The sequence below is a fragment of the Strigops habroptila genome, chromosome 4, assembly GCF_004027225.2.
Source record: "Strigops habroptila isolate Jane chromosome 4, bStrHab1.2.pri, whole genome shotgun sequence".
NCBI classification, from domain to species: Eukaryota; Metazoa; Chordata; class Aves; order Psittaciformes; family Psittacidae; genus Strigops; species Strigops habroptila.
Window position 1 is genome coordinate 80,037,651 of NC_046358.1, and position 17,050 is coordinate 80,054,700.

At 38.8% G+C, this 17,050-nt stretch overlaps 1 protein-coding gene across 11 annotated transcripts in view; it reads left to right on the forward strand.

Annotated features, from left to right (window-relative positions):
* Window positions 1–17,050, forward strand: part of LOC115606514 (SUN domain-containing protein 1-like) — a 40,011-nt gene that overhangs the window by 13,045 nt on the left and 9,916 nt on the right. For 3 of the 11 annotated variants that reach the window (XM_030482551.1, XM_030482550.1, XM_030482549.1), the window contains exons 2-9: window positions 4,873–4,969; window positions 10,034–10,231; window positions 10,548–10,738; window positions 12,475–12,501; window positions 12,601–12,795; window positions 14,429–14,551; window positions 15,550–15,633; window positions 15,950–16,060. In XM_030482551.1, the coding sequence (XP_030338411.1) occupies window positions 4,893–4,969; window positions 10,034–10,231; window positions 10,548–10,738; window positions 12,475–12,501; window positions 12,601–12,795; window positions 14,429–14,551; window positions 15,550–15,633; window positions 15,950–16,060 (1,006 nt within the window). In that variant the 5' untranslated portion in view covers window positions 4,873–4,892. Of the gene's footprint in view, window positions 1–4,350; window positions 4,970–5,478; window positions 6,835–10,033; window positions 10,232–10,547; window positions 10,739–12,474; window positions 12,502–12,600; window positions 12,796–14,428; window positions 14,552–15,549; window positions 15,634–15,949; window positions 16,061–17,050 lie in introns of those variants that run through there. The other 8 variants (XM_030482557.1, XM_030482558.1, XM_030482556.1 and 5 more) reach the window with 7 other exon arrangements.

The window sequence follows — 17,050 nt, forward strand, 5'->3', positions numbered from 1 at the left end:
GCGGGGCCGCGGTAACCTCTGCCCCCAAACCCTCTTCCCCCTCCCTCCCCGGTGGAGCTCTCGGCGCCGGGCATCGGCCGCGCCTCCACCGCCAACCGTCCCGCTGGGCCCGAGGCCTCGGCCGGGAGCTCCCCGCCTGTGCGGCGGTCTGCGGAGCCTGGCGGGGAGGCCTCGGGCAGCGGCCCGGCGGGGCTGGGAGCGGAACTCCCTGTACTGGTCGAGTCGCGGGGCGGGCGGGAGGCTCCCGGCTTTGAAGTGACTCGGCGTGCTGCCGTGCGGTGCTTGAGGTGCTGTGTGTGTGAGTGTGAACAATGAGCAGACGTGTTTATTCTTTAACCGCAGCTGAGTGTATAGCTGGCTGCTGTCAACCTCCCTTCTAAAAACCTTGTGAAGGGATACTTACTGTGAATGTGCAGTGTTGCTGCTCTGTGAAGAATCTCTTTTTGTTACTAGAATTACAGTTGGACACCTGCATTTGACAATGTTTGCCATAATAGTCAATGGTAACATCTAATTTAAAATGTGAATTTTAGTACTTGTATTTCTTCTGTTTATTTGCTCTTGTGTTTTTGTTTTAAATGAATACTCATGTTTTAAGAATGTCTGCGTTAATAAAATGTTGATTTAGCTTGGAGCTCTTTGCTCTTCAGCCTGTTTAAACCAGTAGTTAATTGGGTATGTGGAAATATTCTTCGTGGAGTATATTTACTTAGGAATTTGGCTTTTTAAAAAAATAATAATTTTATTGGTTATTCTGAGTAATAGTAGAACCCAAAAATTAAATTACAAGTAAAAACTGGCTTGCTTTCAGGAACTGATAGGGTTCCATACTCCAGTTTCATTGTTATTAACAATTTGCCCAGTGCTCTGCTTAGCTGTTGTGACATTAGTGTGTTAAATCATCATGACTTAAATTTCATCTACGTGCTTTAAATGGTAAGGATAGGATAGGTTCCACTTGAAGTAGTACCGCCAGCAGCTCTCTAAGACTTTAAATGTTGGGGTTTGGTTTTTTTTTTTTTTCCTTTATAATGTCAAAAAAAAAAAAGACATGCTGTCTTTTACTGTCTTATTCTGTAACAGACTTCCTGGGGAATATATCTACTCTGCCAAGATAGTGTTTGTGAAATGGCAATTTACTGCTTCCTTTGTCATAAAGGGTGTTTGTGAGGAAACACATAGATAGTATGTTTGTGGAAGTCTCTGTACCCCAAAAGATGTACTTGTGAGGTGCTTGTAGTGTATATACAGTGTGTGTTTGGTGCTGCACCTCCTCCCCTGTGACGCTTCTGTGCCTAAAGGGCCACTATTGGAGCGTCTCATCACCTTCCATGAAAGCCATGAAGTTTCCTGCAGCTCTACTAGGGTTTCGTTGAGGCTCTCTGATTCTGAAAGTGATTTTCAGATAAACTGGTTTATGAGGTAGTAGTGCAGTCTTATTTTTGCCCCAAAAAGCAAGTAAATGTGTGTGTCTCCTCTGCAGGAATATGGAAGTTAGCTTGTAAGTTCAGGCACATCTGCTTGCATTCTAGCTGAAATCTGTGCTTCTCTTTAATTGCCTTTAGGTTGTCTTATAAATTTATTCTTAGTGTTTGGGGGTTTTTTCATGTAACTGCATGCTCTAGTTCTTTCACTATACATCCCTTAGTACTTAGATATTTGTGGGTTTCTGAAGAAGGAAAAAAGGCTACGAGTTTGCACCCAGGAATGCTTACAACAAAGCTGATACTAAAAGCTTAACTGAATCTGAGTCCAGACAGATCTGTGGTACCAGAATGGAAAATCTGCTGGGCACCCAGAATTGTTTAAACTGGAACTAATACTGTGTCTACCTCTCAGGCTCTCTGCTAAGTTTTGTGGTTTGAAATTTCAAAAATGTTTTATTAGCATGTCTCTTTCTGTTCCAGTTGTATGTGAAAATTTCATAAAGGAGAAGAACTGATACATGGAAAGTGGAGTGCTGTTAAACATGAGTGAACAAATTAGAGGGAGTTATTGTCCTCCACCTAACCTTAGTCCGTTCTGTAGTTTAAAGTTCTGCTGTGATAAGTATGTAGAATATTTCTAAATAAATTGGGTTTTGCGTATTTTATTTTGAAGAGATGGGTAACTAAAATCAAGCTGTTGTCATAGTAGCCAGGTTAAAAAAAAATCAGTTTTGTAGTAAATTTTAGATGCCTTTTTTTGAGAAGGGTGGTGGTTATCTCTGAAGATTGTTTCCAAGTTCTGTTTAAGTCAGTTAAGCCTGTTTTGTTGCTTTGAAGAATGAGTAAAGGTTTTTCTCCTTTGAGTCTGAATTAACATTAGAGCATCAGATGAACAGTGAATCAAACCAAGCCCCGAAATCTTCTAAGGGTGATTTCTAACTATGCAGTGTTTAGATGGCAAACCTGCTATCTGTATAGGAGAACTTGCGCTATGAAACCAGCTATTAATAAACCTACACATAAACACCTTCAGGGCTTTTCAGTTAGCAGTGCCGTTGTCAAGTACATGTTTTATATAATAGTAACTTAATGGTGTACTTCAGACCTCATCAGATCAGAAATACGATGTAAATTCTAGCATTTAATTTCTTCAGAAATCAAGTGAAAAGAGAACTGGAAGGGGAAGGGGGAAAGACAGGAAAGAAACCAAACCATTATGTTGTTGTTGGAAGTCTGCCTTTGCCCTGCCCATATGGGTAACAATTATAGAGAGGAGTTGAGTGGCTGCTGAAAGCTCACTCTCCTGGCCTAGCTTTCCACATGGGGAAATACTGCTGGGTGTCAAAAGCATTCGATCAGCTACCGAGATGCCAGTTAAAAACTTGGTTTATTGATGGAATTTTGTGTCAAAGTCAAGATCAGCTCCAGTGGAAACTAAACAGAGGTTTCTCTAGCTGGTGGTTTCAAAAGCTTTCTGCTGGGATTAACCAATTTAAACAGATAACCTTAATCATAGTTTTGAATTTCAGTAGGTATATATCTGAGAATCCGTTTTGCTGCTGTTTAAAACAAGTGCTGTCTGATGTTACCACCATCCCTCATCTTGACATTCACTGCATTTCCACTTTTATTGCTGGGAAATCGTTACTTTGGGGTCTCTGTTTCCTATGTTCTCAAATGAGCTCTTATTTGTTAAAGTATGGCAGCAATTGTTATGCATTCTAGCAGTATTTGCTGCTTATTGTAGCAAGAGAACTCGACTGCTTTGCTAATAGTTCCGCACACTGATTGAAGGTTCCTCTAAACAAACAACAAATGTTATATACAAGCTAGCGAAAGCATTAGGGCTCTGGGACAAATGTAGAGAAAGATCCCTTAACGGAGATGCTTTCTCGGTAATGCTAAAATAAGAAAAGATGTAACTAGCAGAAGTGAGACCTTTTATTTTTCACTAGCCCCACAAATGCACGGGAGGTGCTTGCATTCAGAAAGCTACAATGGTTAGGCCTGTACGTTTCAATTTTTAAAAACAAGAAGGAAACTCTCTGCAGTAGTAATGGAAATAACGTCCCGCCTTCCTGACATCAGGATTCAGAGGCTGCAGGTGGACTAAGAGCATTTTAATGTTACATGGAGAGATTTCTTTTTGAGCTGCCCCTATCTGTACCTCTGAGTCTGCTTTTTGTCTTTATTTCTGATGTATATGTAGCTATAAAATGAAAACTCTTATTTCAGCATAGCGAAGTGCATCTCCAAAAGGAGATACTTGTTGATGTTTTGATTATAGAATTAAAGTGTAGCTGGGCATATTATTACTTTAGTGTAGGCGTATAGTCACAGTTGTGTAGAATATCATTTGCTGCTGCTTAAACAGGAGCCGCAGATAACCTGAAAACTGGGATTCCGTTTTGCTAACCACACCAATCCAGCATAGCCAAATCCCTACTTGTTAACCTACTATCAAAGAATCTTTTCTAGAAGAGCAAAACTTTTCTTGTGGTTAATAAAACTGAGAAGGGCTCCATGTTTTTGGTAAATATTTTGAACTTGAAAGTCAAATTGTATGTAATACCGCAAGTAGTCACTCATGCAGCTCTGCAGGTTTCTTAGGCAGACTACATCTCTGTGTTTTCTTCCTGAAGCCTATATATATATAAAAATACCTTCCAAAGGCTCCAGGGAAAGTTTTACAAGTGTTGGTTGGGTGGTTTTGTTGTGGTGTTCTTGGTTTTGGTAATTTTTTTCTTTTGGAATTGGATGGCACTCTGGAAAATGTCCCTAATTGTAACCATGTGAATCACTTTGCAGTTGGCTCTTCTGCTGGGGTGTGTATTCAGTGTGGGGTTTGTGACAGGAATAAATTAACCAATAGAAAATATTACAAATTGGTGTGAAATGAAGTCCCTTGCTGCTTAGCGGATGGTGTTCGAAGATAGTAGAGTAAAATGATTTGACTCTATGTAAAACCTTTCTCAAGTTTCTCCTGTGTTGGGCTTTGGTGCACAGAACAGCCCATGCTTTGCTCAGTGGGCTTTCAAAGCAAAAGTCATTGTGAAAAGATCACTGAAAGCCCGGTTACATGGGGTTTATTAGTTTTCAAGCTTAGTTTTTGGGGTGCTGCATAACTCAGTTCCTATGGAAGCACTGCTGTGGTAAGAGCTTGGCTCATATTACAGTAGTGTTCCTGAGAACTCGGAACTTGCAGAAAACAGTATCATAAAGAAAGTTGTGCTCAGAAATACACTGAGCTTCATGCAGGACTGAGACAGGATCTCTAGCCCCAGCAGCAATACTGCTCAAATATTGCTGAGCACTCCAGATTTCTGGTAACAGTAACTACTTTATTTCAAGACTTCCAAACACAGGCTGAACAGTGCAAGGGCTCTTACATTGGCTTTATGTACTTCTAAGTCGTTGCATTACTCTTTTTTTCCACCTTTTACAGTATGATTTGAAACAGTCAACATGGACTTTTCACGTCTACACACGTATACTCCTCCCCAGTGTCTGCCAGAGAACACTGGCTATACATATGCACTCAGGTGAGAATTCTTTTCTTCTTGTAGAGAAACTGCATGTTCTCTCAGTGTTGTTAATTCCCAAGAGTTCAGCTTTTATGGTAAGTAGCTGACTTCTTTGGAGAATCATGCTTTATCTAGTCTGTTTTGATAATAACTACTGTATCCTAACTGGAGGAAAGAATACATGTAGAACTAACAGGACAGTGACTAAGATAATGACTCAGTGTTTATTAGTTGCTATGAATAACTAGTCTCCGCCTAGTTACAATTGCTTGTTTATTTTTATAAATACATCGTAAAAACTCTTAGATGCCTTCTGGTGTGTCTTCTAACTTCTGTGTGTGTTTTCTTTTGCTACTTGCACTATTTTTGCTTTAAAACTCACTGAGACACACTCATTGCTGCCAGCCACTTGTGGCTGGAAGTTGCATATTGATTACTTTTTTTTTATTGGATTTTTTTTGCTGTTTTTGTTTTTTGTTTTTGTTTTTTAAGCCAAACTGCTTGTGTGAATGTAAAATCTGTTTTTTAGAGATACTGTTTTTTCTTGTATCTTTTCATTAAAGCGACTAGTTTTAGACTTTTTCTTAAATAATTTCAGTTTTCTAAAAACAGTAGTAGTGTGTTTGCATGTTTTGGTATTATGCATTCAAAATAAATGTTATGATGCCCTTTTGATTTTCTTTAATATTAATAGATTGTGGCATCTGATTTAATCTGCCTACCTTTCCCTGTTGAGTTAGTAGATGTATTTTGAAGCAAGTATGTGTCAGTGAGCCTGAGGTGTTATTTTAAGTTAAAAAAATAAATAAATTGTTTGTTAGGTTGCAGTATAAGATTGCTTTTCTATTCTGTGCCTGTAAATTATTATTATTTATTTAATGTGTATTAAAATACAGTATTTAGACTGGAGAATTCTTGGCTACTTGCCAATAAAATAGAAGTTGGCAAAGCTGTAGAATTAAGAGGCTGCTAACTTAATATTCTTGCTTTTGTGGACTCTTAAAATTGTGGCATCATCATTTCTTTTACGGATCATGGTGGGTTTTGTTTTGGGACATAGCCTGATGTCATTAGTGTTGCAAGATGGGATGTGTTTTATGTTGCATCAATTATATAGCAACTCTTCCTGAATTTATAGAACATTGATAGAATGTTGGTTAAATACAAGTGGGTTTACTAATTCTGAGAAAAGGCATGCTTGACAGTGAAAGATGACTTATGTGCCTTTTATCAGCTGGCAGATTCACTATTATATTACTGTGTGTTTTTAGATAGCTCTGTGTAGCAAGTGTACCTTGGTGATTGGCTGAAATAGTTTTAACTCTTCTACAGAGGATAACTTTCCCTATTGTGAGCAATGAAGGCAGACTTTGAATCTTCAGGTTGTTTAGACAGTGATTTTTATGTCTCTATGAGCATATCTTTCTTAAAACAAGCTATTGTCATCTGATTTTTTCCTTCGTTGTTGTATTTGTGAGTTTCTTAAAAGCAGTGGGCTTGTGGATATAGTGCTGCAGAAAGAAGTACAGTGAAGTTAGATACCACAAAACTATTAATAGACTTGGTTATGGCCTATTAATACAATTTATATTAATATTTGCTCAGATTACTCTGTGTTCATAACTGTTTGTAGTGCTTCTGCTTTGTGTTTTTCCTCCTCCAGCTCAAATCAGAAAAGCATTAAACTGATACAGCCAGATAATCTTTATCCTCCTCAAAATGCAAGTCAGTCTTGTGAATTTCACCCACTTGTCAACATAAAATTTACACCTCTCCTTCAGTGTGATCTTTCCTTTTAGTCACTGTCATTTTTCAATTGTGTGGGTTTGGTCAATTTGGGTACCTTAACACTTCTTTTTTCTTCACAACTATGGATTAAATTGGTAAGAATTTGGTTTGATTATTTTTTTTCCCCCTATGTCAGAGCATTAAATCAGGATGTAACTTTCTGCAAAGTAATTTAATAAAATCCTTTGGGTTTGGTGGGGTTTTTTTTGGGGGGAGTGTTTTTTGATATGTTCAGTGACGATTGTTGCAGTAGCTCAGCAGCTCAGGGTAGTGTCCTTGATCAGTTAACATAAGTAATGCCCTGATAAGAAAGCATGTGAATGTTCATGTACTGATTGTGTGCCTGCATCTGTGTTGGAAGAGGTCTGTTTAGATGCAGTTCTCTAGGTATATTGCATTTATCTATTATTATCTTGGATAATGAAGTACATTACTGCCCTTTTCATATCCTTAGAAATGACACTTAAAGTCTTCCAGACAAAGCTATAGCTGTGCTAAAATTGGCCAACCTTGTTCTCATTCAACTTATAAAACTTGAAAATCAACCCACTGAGGCCTAGGACATTCTTATTCTGTAGAAGCTCGTGTGAAGGAGGTGTCAAGGTAATAGCTAAGAAGCTGGAAATGTGAGACTTGATCCAGTCAGCACATCTGCCAGCAGCCGTGGGAGCTGTGTGTGCGGGAAGAAACCGGAGTCTGCACTGTCTGTGTAGGTTATCTAGGAGTGTAGGCTGATTGCATCCCACCATTACAATATTGGGGTTTTTTTTTGGTTAGCTATACATATGGATAGGAGTACCCTTAATGTACAGGTTAATTTATGTCCTATGAAAGGAACGGCAAGGGTGGTTTTGTTTACTGTATCTTTTCCATAGAAGAGAAAAAGGGCTGCTTTCCAAACTGTGGAAAGTGAGATGACAGATTTGGAGGCTTCTAGATACTGTCCTGCCAACCCGGGACAGGTAATTCAGTGTGAAGAGAATTATTATCCTGCATAAGCAAGAGAGAAGTTCTCTGTTTGTTTTAAGAGGAGATGATCCCATGATTTTCCCCCCTCTCCCCCCTCTCCCCCCCTCTCCCCCCCTCTCCCCCCCTCTCCCCCCCTCTCCCCCCCTCTCCCCCCCCTTTTTAAGACTGGTAGAGCCCAACTCTAAGCTATATATTCAACCCAAATTGATGTAAGCACTCCCTGAGATACTGAACAACAGCACATGTTCACAAACAGAAACAAACTGAGGCTGGTCACAGCTGTAAGCTCATCCTGTGTGCTTTGTGTTCTTGTGAATCAGTATCTGTGAGAAACACTGGGTGGAGAGGAGGAAAAGCAAATGCATAGTGGCAAGTGTAAGTAGCAAAACTGAGCTCTGAACCAGCTGTTTAGGGAGAGACATGGTAGTAAACTCTTAAGGAGGCTTCTGCCTTATTTCCTCTCTCCCTTCCACCCAAAGGTAAGCAAGGATTAATAAGCATACTTGTATATAGTAACATATGTTGGATTTGTCTTAGTGCCCTGCATGGGGTTGCACTACATGTGGCAGCGCTGGCAGGGCAGACCAGGAAGATCACGCAGGTACTGCTAAGGACCTGCCATCAAATCTGTGCACCTCTGGGCAATCGAAGAAATTATATTGGACAAGTTCTGGTTTGATCCTGGTCTGCCCATTTGCTGCTGGAGCAACTACATGTTTTCCTCCAGTGCATTCTACGGGTTAGGTTGGGTTTTTTAGCTGAAAGAAATGCAGTTCATGTACTCTGACACTGTCCAATTTTGTATGCTTTGCTTTGCATTGTGCAGCAATCAAGAAACTCACTCACCTTGTGAGAATTCAATTGCTGCTGTAAGGGCAGCTGCTGGGCCTTCTGATGTTAACTTATTTGTATGCTGAAGTAATAACTACACGCCAGTTAATTACTTGGTAAGGTTCTGGGCACTTTAATGAAGAAAATTATTTCCAATAAATTGTTTTTCCACAAATACAGGATATAGTAGCTGTTTTACATGTATTTTTAAAGGGGAAGCTTCCATTTGAAATAGAGATTGTATAGTAGACTCATTCAGATGTAATTTGCTTGCTTGTTTTTGTTTGGATTTGGGGTGAAGGAGCTGGTTTTGTTACTGATACCTTGCTCAGCTCTTTTTAAAAAAAACCAAAGCAACACACACACCACACAAACAAAAAAAACAACAACCAAATGAAGAACAAATTAAACCCTCCAGGAATATTGAGGAACAGCTGTTACAGCTCTGTATGTCCCTGTGGTCCAGGAAGGGACAGACTCTGCAAGAAAGCTGGCCTAGAACACTTAGCATTTGGCTACTGCGGGTCACAGTGCTGAGGGGTTCTAGGACATGGTGTCCTGCTGCCAGCCACCTCTTCTCTGTTTTCTAACTGAATGTTTCGTTTGATTGTGAGTATTCTGCTTTAGGCTAAACTTCCATTTTAGTATATGTACTTCGTGCTGACTCCTTTGTTTAATCTGTTTGTGTTTGCCTTGTGTTGCTGTTTTGTTTTCATTGTAAGTTTTCGTGGAGGTTTTGAAAGAATCATGTGTAGAAGTGTGGAGTAGAGTTCCTAAGGTAATAATTTGAATCTTCTCTACATGTAAACTTGCTCTGTAAGGTAAAATTGATGAAAGATTCCAAATTTATTTTTTTTTTTCAACTTGTTTGGAGTTAAATATTTCTAATTATTTGCATTAAATTAATAAAGCTCATGAAACTACTTTTTCTAAAAGTAATGGTAGTTAACGTAGCTAAAGTAGGAAAGTCTTTTTAAGTTTCTTAAAGAGGAGGAAGTTCCTGCTTGTTGGGAGATGGGAATTTTGGAGTAGTGTCGTGTGTAGAACTTTGGTTCTCAAAACAAGGGATTGGCAAATAAAGTAAAAAATAAACTTTGACTGAAAATGAATATTTGCCTTCCAACTTAGAGTGCACATGATTTTTAATTTGCTGCTAGGCCTGTCATGTATGGCTTCCTTTCTCAAATTGGTCCCCAAAGGACTAGGCTGTGTAACAAATGCTTGCTCTGGCTAAACTTCAAACATGGTTTTCATGGTGGTGGTTTCTTTCTAACTGTGATTTCCTTTCAGTTGTAAAATGTGCAATGTGAATTGCTTAAGATAACCTTGAATATCTATGTACTTCTAAATTATTTGGGTTACATTGGTATATCTTGTGAGAATTCCTCCATAACTCCAAATAAACTGCTTTTAATGGAAATGTGGATTAGCTTGAAGGTATGTTTGTTATTAAGGGAATTCTCTTTTACTTTTCTTACTGTTCTTACTTGGCAGTTCAAGTTATTCTTCAGATGCTTTGGACTTTGAGACTGAAAACCAAATAGATCCAGTATTTGATTCTCCAAGAATGTCACGACGTAGTTTACGGTTAGCTGCTGCAACACTTAATGAATCAGATGATGCACGAAACCGTGGCCTCCATGACACCTCTTATTCTGCTGGCAACATGTCCTTCAGAGAGAAGCCTTCTAAGTAAGCATTTTTTATCATGATGAGTTAATTTATTTTTTGGAGTCCTGGGACTTCCTGTTGGAACACAATTGTACAGACATAGGTTACCTACTCTATTGTTCTCAGTGTTTACTGCCATTCTGTAGAAAATATTTAGTATGTGGTCTGCAGTGAAGTTTTGGTAAAAGTGTAGATGCTTGAAGGGGAAGATTTTTCTTCTAAACCTGGTTTGTCATGTCAGTGTTGAAATATCTTGACTGTTTTCTCATCTCTGTGAGACTCACAGGAAGTTTTGTCTTTACTGCCACATCTTATTTGTCTTTGCTTTGTTTCCTAGGGTGGTGAAGGAACGCAGAAGTGTGAATAAACAGTCTGGCAGCGAAAGATTCACACCAAGGAAAAATCTCTCCAGCTCTTCTGCTTTAAGGCAGAGCAGCTTCAGTAGCCATGGCAGTGATACATTAATGGTATCCACTGTATTGGATGAATCTTTGATTCAGGAGCAGACAAAAGTTGATCATTTCTGGGGTAGGCAATTGATTGCTGTTGCTTGTATCCAACTGTCAAAACTGGTTATGGTTTGGCACGTATGAATGTACATTCACATCTTCCCTCTTTTCCAAACCCATTTTTCCATCCTGCCCCCAGACGTGTGCATGTACTTACACTTTTGCGGTAGGTGTCTGCTTGCTAAGATGCTTACTGGAAATTCACAGTCCAGTGTGTAAACTTGATTTACAGGCACAGTCGAAGTCAGGATGCTTTACCCAGGCAAGTTAATATGCCAGGCCAACATAGGCAATTTTGTGATGCAACACCATAGATTGTGCAGATGTAATTATCTCTTATCACTACTTTCTTCAAAACACACATAAAGTGCTGTAGTTAAAGAATGGTAAACATGTAACTTGTCTCTGAAAAGCCAAAGGAAAAAGATTTTCTCATTCGTTCTTAGGTAGAAGCGTGCTTCAACTTAGCATATGTCAATCTGAGAGCTTCAAATTACAGGCACGAGAGGGTCTCCTGAGAGGGTTTTTGTGTGGCTGGCTTGTTTAGTTTTGCAAGTATATACAAGTACACTTTTCTGGAACCTACTTTCTTAATTGAAGAGGAATATATGAAAGTTGCCTACAAAAAGAATTGTTTGTGTAAAGTGTCATGTAGAAGACCAGCAATTTACTGTATCTCCCGGTTCAGACTATTTTTTTTCTAGTTGTCGTGGTTTAAGCCCAGCCAGTAACTCAGCACCACACAGCTGCTTGCTCACTCCTCTGTTGCCCCCTCCTCCAGGCGGAATGGGAAGGAGAATCAAAAGAATGTAAACCCCACAGGTTGAGATAAGAACGGTTTAATAATGGAAGTACAATATACTACTACTACTAATAATAATAATGATAAGGGAAATAACAAGGGGAGAGAATATAAAAGGGGAAAGGAAAAAAAACAATAAACACAAGTGGTGCACGATACAGTTGCTCACCACCTGCTGACCGATACCCAGCCTGACCTGAACAGCAATCTGGGCCTTCTAGGTAACTCCCCCTAGTTTATATACTGGGCATGATGTGCTGTGGTATGGAATACCCCTTTGGCTAGTTTGGGTCAGGTGTCCTCCCTCTGCTTCCTCCCAGCTTCTTGTGCCCCTCCTCATTGGCAGAGCTTAAGAGACTGAAAAGTCCTTGATCAGAGTAAGCATTACTTAGCAACAACTAAAACATTATTGTGTTATCAGCATTTTTCTCAGACCAAAGCTGAAACACAGCACTGCAGCAGCTACTAGGAAAGAGAAGAATAACTTACAGCTGAACCCAGGACACTACTCAGTACACTTGTGACCTTCCCAGAGTCTGAAAGTATTGTTTCAATCTTGAAACACTTTCTAAACTTTAGATTAGCTTGCTCTTAAAACAGATCTTAAAATACAGTAGTACCAAAGTAGTTACCAAGCAGCAGAAATGGCATAAGGTTGTAATTATCTTCTTTAAAGTCACATAGGAGCTAAGAAAAGGTGTAGTTATCATTCATATTGTTTTGTCTGCCTCTTCTGTTGTAGAACGCTTTTCACTGTTACCCTACTATGTTAATGTCTGAATATATGGATCTGATCATGTGGTGGACAGCAAAATATGTTAAATGCTAGTCACAAAGTGGCTTTTCTTTGCAGTCTTAAAATTAGTGGGACTTCTAATTTGACTTCATGGCAGTTATTGTAGTTGATGATGGGATTTCGTTTATTTGAGACCAATTTCTTTTTTCTTTTGAAGGTCTTGATGATGAAAGCGACCCTAAAGGTAACTACGCTTTTCTTTCCACTTGAATTCTATTTAATCGTAATCAGAGATGGCAGTACTGATGTCGATGCACTGAATGTTTTACTCTTGCTTTGTTAGGTAGTGGTACTGCACTGCTGCAGGGACATGGTGATATAGCAACATCAGAAATGCAGACCACAGTGATTAATGGCTACACTTGCAATGAGTGCAGCATGCTTTCTGAACGGAAGGAGGTTCTTACAGCACATTCAGCTTCTCGTGTGCCATCTTCAAGAATTTACTCTAGGGATAGGAGCCAGAAACATACATCTAGTAAGTTGCTTTCTCTTGTGTTTTGTCTGGGTATTTTTTATCTACATCAGTTGAAACTTTATGTACTTGTCAGCTTCTGATACATGATTATCAGATTTTTTCAATGCTTCTGAAGGAATTAAACAATTTCAAAATGAAAACGCTGTCGTATCTTAACGAGTTTTATTTCCACAATGATTTGGAACAGAATGGGCAGTTCCAGCCAGCACTGATCACAAGAGTCTCCTCATGTGGAATCGGATCTATACATGTCTGTCTATGAAACTTTTGGTCAGGGTTTTCAGATAAAAACTTTTCCTGTACAGGTGTGTTTCTCTTTGTTATTTGTTACATGATTTAAAATTTTCAAGATTGAGCAAAATTGTTACTTTGAAGTGCTTCTGCTCTCTAGGAAATCTCAGAGATACACCTTCCTACTTTCTGCTTTATTTTTTTTTCTTTTTATCTTCACTTAACCTTGTAGCTTACTAGAGTGTTTCTATAGAAGCTAAAATCTCAAATGCTTGAAAAATACACATCCTAGTGACTCCATTCCCACAGCTGGAAAACAAATGAATCTGCTGTACATAAGGTTCTGCCTTTCCAAGACAATCTCCATTCTGTGGATGGTTGTCCTCAGTGTCTTTACTGCGTCTGCCTGCCTCTTACATAGCAACTTGAATTTCTTGTTTGTTGTTTGTGGTAGTCCGCAGTTACCACAGAGTTTTCTTGAATGGCCTTGAATTAAAAAGGAGCCAGTTTTGGAATTCTTGAAGTATGTTTTTAGTAGCAAGAAATTTGTTTGCTTGAACTATAAGGTGTTCTTTACATGCTCTGAGGCAAGTATTTCTTTCTGGTTAATGTGTAGTACAGGTGGGAATTCTTTTGGCTTGGCATAATGAACTGCTTCAGGTGATACTGTATGAAAAATGTTTTCTGTGCTCCTGAGTTTGCATTGACATAGGAGAATTTTACAAGGAACTGCTATTTGTACATTCCTTTGAACTTTAACCCAGTAGTTTGGATCATACTGGGGTGGGGAAGGAAGGAGAAACAGGAAAAAGGGCACATGGTCATGTCAGATTTTTTGGAATGAGGCTGATTATGTTAAAGCAGCAGTACGGTGGACTGCAGCTTTGTTCCTGTGGCTCTGAAGAAGACATCTGTGTCTCTAGCACTTGAGGCAGACCACTGTAGTAACTTCCTTCAGTGTAAAGGCTGAGGAGAAGGAGAAAAGTCCTCACCCTTTGAAATCCAAAATAAGAATGTAATTTGTCTCTTTGGAGCTTTGACCTACAAAAGCAGGATCTGCAGCTCACATCATTGAAAAATCCTGAGTTCTGTAAGCAAGAAATTCATTGCTATTTAGAGTTCTTAATTCCCACTGAGGAAAGCTGTTCTCGCTGTAGCCATACATCCTGTCTTGAAAGGGTTTTCCCTAGGATGTAAAGTTCTTAAAATAACTTTGCCGTAATACCTAATACTGTTCAGACTTCTCAAACCACACTTCCTCAAGTTTCATAGACCTAGCTAAACAGGCTTTCCATGCTTCATCCTCACTCTTCCACAAGCTGACGGTCACCAGAAAATGGAATTATATCATCTTTATAGAGGTGAATAATTTGTATTCACACTGGGTTTTTCTTTTCAATAGGAGGAACCTATTTCTACATGAGTAAGATTCTCCGATTGGTCAAACATGTTGCAGCATCTTTTGCATCACTGTTAGTGCAACTATTTCAAATGGTTTTGCTGAAGCTGGGTTATGAATTCAGAGGTACCTTTTCAGTTGTCTTTCTTGGTCTCTGCACACAGCCACAGTGTGTTTTGGCTTCTTTTCTTACAGACTTCATCTCTGGCACTGTGGTATTCTTTTTCTATAGTCTTTTGGCTGGCTCCTGTCTTTTTCCCTTTCTAAATTATTATTTGACTGTCTCAGTTGTGCTACCTTTTTCATGCTTTCCTTCTGCTCTGGAAGTATCGGGATTCACATATGAGAGACCTGTTACAGTTAAGATGCACATGTTTATTTTTTCCTTGGAAGCGGTAGAAGGAAATGTTTAAATTGAGAAACTCGAGTTTGTTTTAAACTGCTCGGTGTGACGGTGTCAAATCCAAACTTTTCAGTGTCTTTAGTGGACTCTTGCTACCCTTAAGCCCACTGTGTACTCAAAGCTTGATTAGATCTGTCTTGGAGAACTAAAATTACCATCACCCCTCTGCTACTCTAAAGCACATCTTGTTTTCCCTGAAAATATTCTTCTTTGGTGCCTTCTCTTCTGTAATACACACTCTACAAGTGAAGTTAAATTGCCATAGGCAGGAGGTAACCAGTTTTTCTGTTTGACTAAAACTATTCTCTTTGCTCTCTTTGCTAATGCTCTCTTCTCGGTCTTTTAAGATCTCTGATAAAACCAACACAAAGATGTCACGGTTGGCCCATTTGATAGAATGATGGGAATAGGGACTCAAGATTTGATGAGTTTTTATTTTAGTGTGTTGGTTTTGTTTTTTTACTAACTTTGCTATCTGAAAAGAAGCAGAAAGTTTTTTTTTTTTTTTTTTTTTTTTTTTTTTGACCAAAAGGCCCCCTGATACTTACAGAAGAAAAAATAAGATTGCACAGAATAGCCTTCTTCCTTGATCATTTTTCAGGTCTCCTGTGAGTAACCTGGCTTTAATTGTGAACTAAGCCAGTTTAGCTAAAATCCACATATACGAAAGGCTTAGAACTTGAGAATTACATTCCACGTATGCTTTTTGAATGTGTTACAGCTCACTCGGACTACTGTGGAAGCATGAATGTGAAGGGGTCTTACAGAGAAGATAGACATCTTGGTGTAACTCAGGAATCAATATGTAAGCATGATTGATGTTGTCTTTTAGCCTTGGCTAAAAGACAGTTTGTTGCTGTAATAGTAATATCAGATGCCCCATGACTCTATGGAAACTACAAAGTAAATGTTTGTTTTGCAACTTAGATGTTGGGGGGAGAATGGTGATTACTTGGTGTACTGTAGTATTTTCCCAAGCAAGCTTTATTCCACTGAAGTTTGCTTAGTGTTTTTTGGTTTGATAACAAATATTATGAAATAGACTTGTTTGACTTATCTTGTAACAATCTTCATTTGGTCCTGGCTTTGTCCCATTAACTGACTCTTACCACAACCAACAGGTGATGACTGTAAGGGGAAGAAAAACCTTGAAATACACATCACAGACCACATGCAGTCCTCATGGGCTGAAAGGGTAGCAAGGACCATTTGGCACACCTTTTCTTATGCAGGTTGACTTGGACCTTTTTTATTTTGCTTTTATTTTGCAACACAATCTCACAATACTAATCATACATACTGTTTGGGGTTGGGTTGTGTTTTTTCCTACCTTTATCTATCACAGTAGAAGTGTAAACTATCTAGAAAATTAACTTACTTAACACCTTTCCTGACTCCGACATCTTGCTCTTACACTGGCTTTTATAGAAGCTTGGCAGACTGCTTACCTGTTAGTAAAATCAAGGTGTAAGGACAGCATGCACCTTGTATGTTAGAGAGAACAAATCAGATTGTTAATTTAATGCTCTCTGGGAAAGTCTCCGCTCAATAGGTTGAAAAACTGCCTTAAAATGAAAGCAAGGTATGAGGTATTGGTATACAGATTATTTGAATAAAGGGGTTTTAACATATTATTTTTGTTCTAGTGATAGTCAATTTTTACAGGAATCTTCTATAGGGATAGAATCTTCCCTGTGAGATGAGCGTTCCCTAGCTTGAATGACAGAGGCATCAAGGATCTGTTGAGTGCTCTTTGTTCAGCAAAGGAAAATGATTTGAGACACTTCAATCACCTAAATGCTTTGCAAAATATTGGGTTGGTATATCTATAATCCCTCAGATTAACCCAGACGTATCTGCTGATCTAAAAATGTAGGATTATTTTCTAAATGTGTCCTACGTAGTTTGTTCTGTAGAATGAACAGTCGTAATCCTGCATATAGTAGTTGTTGGCTTCAGTGGGCTAAAAGTTAAAGCATTCCCTCCTAGTGTTTGGAGTAGTTTTTTTGTTGTCAATTTTGTTCTATAAGAGAATCAAAACTGACATGCTGAAGATCCTTGGGAACATTCACTTGATATATTCTGCTTGTAACTTTTAGTAGGGATTATTTTCTATTATTAATATTTCTTAGACATCACTATTTAATTCACTAGGATTTAAAGTTTGTGTTTGTTCCCTCTTCTACATGTGAACCTAGATAACGAATTTGATGTATAATTTG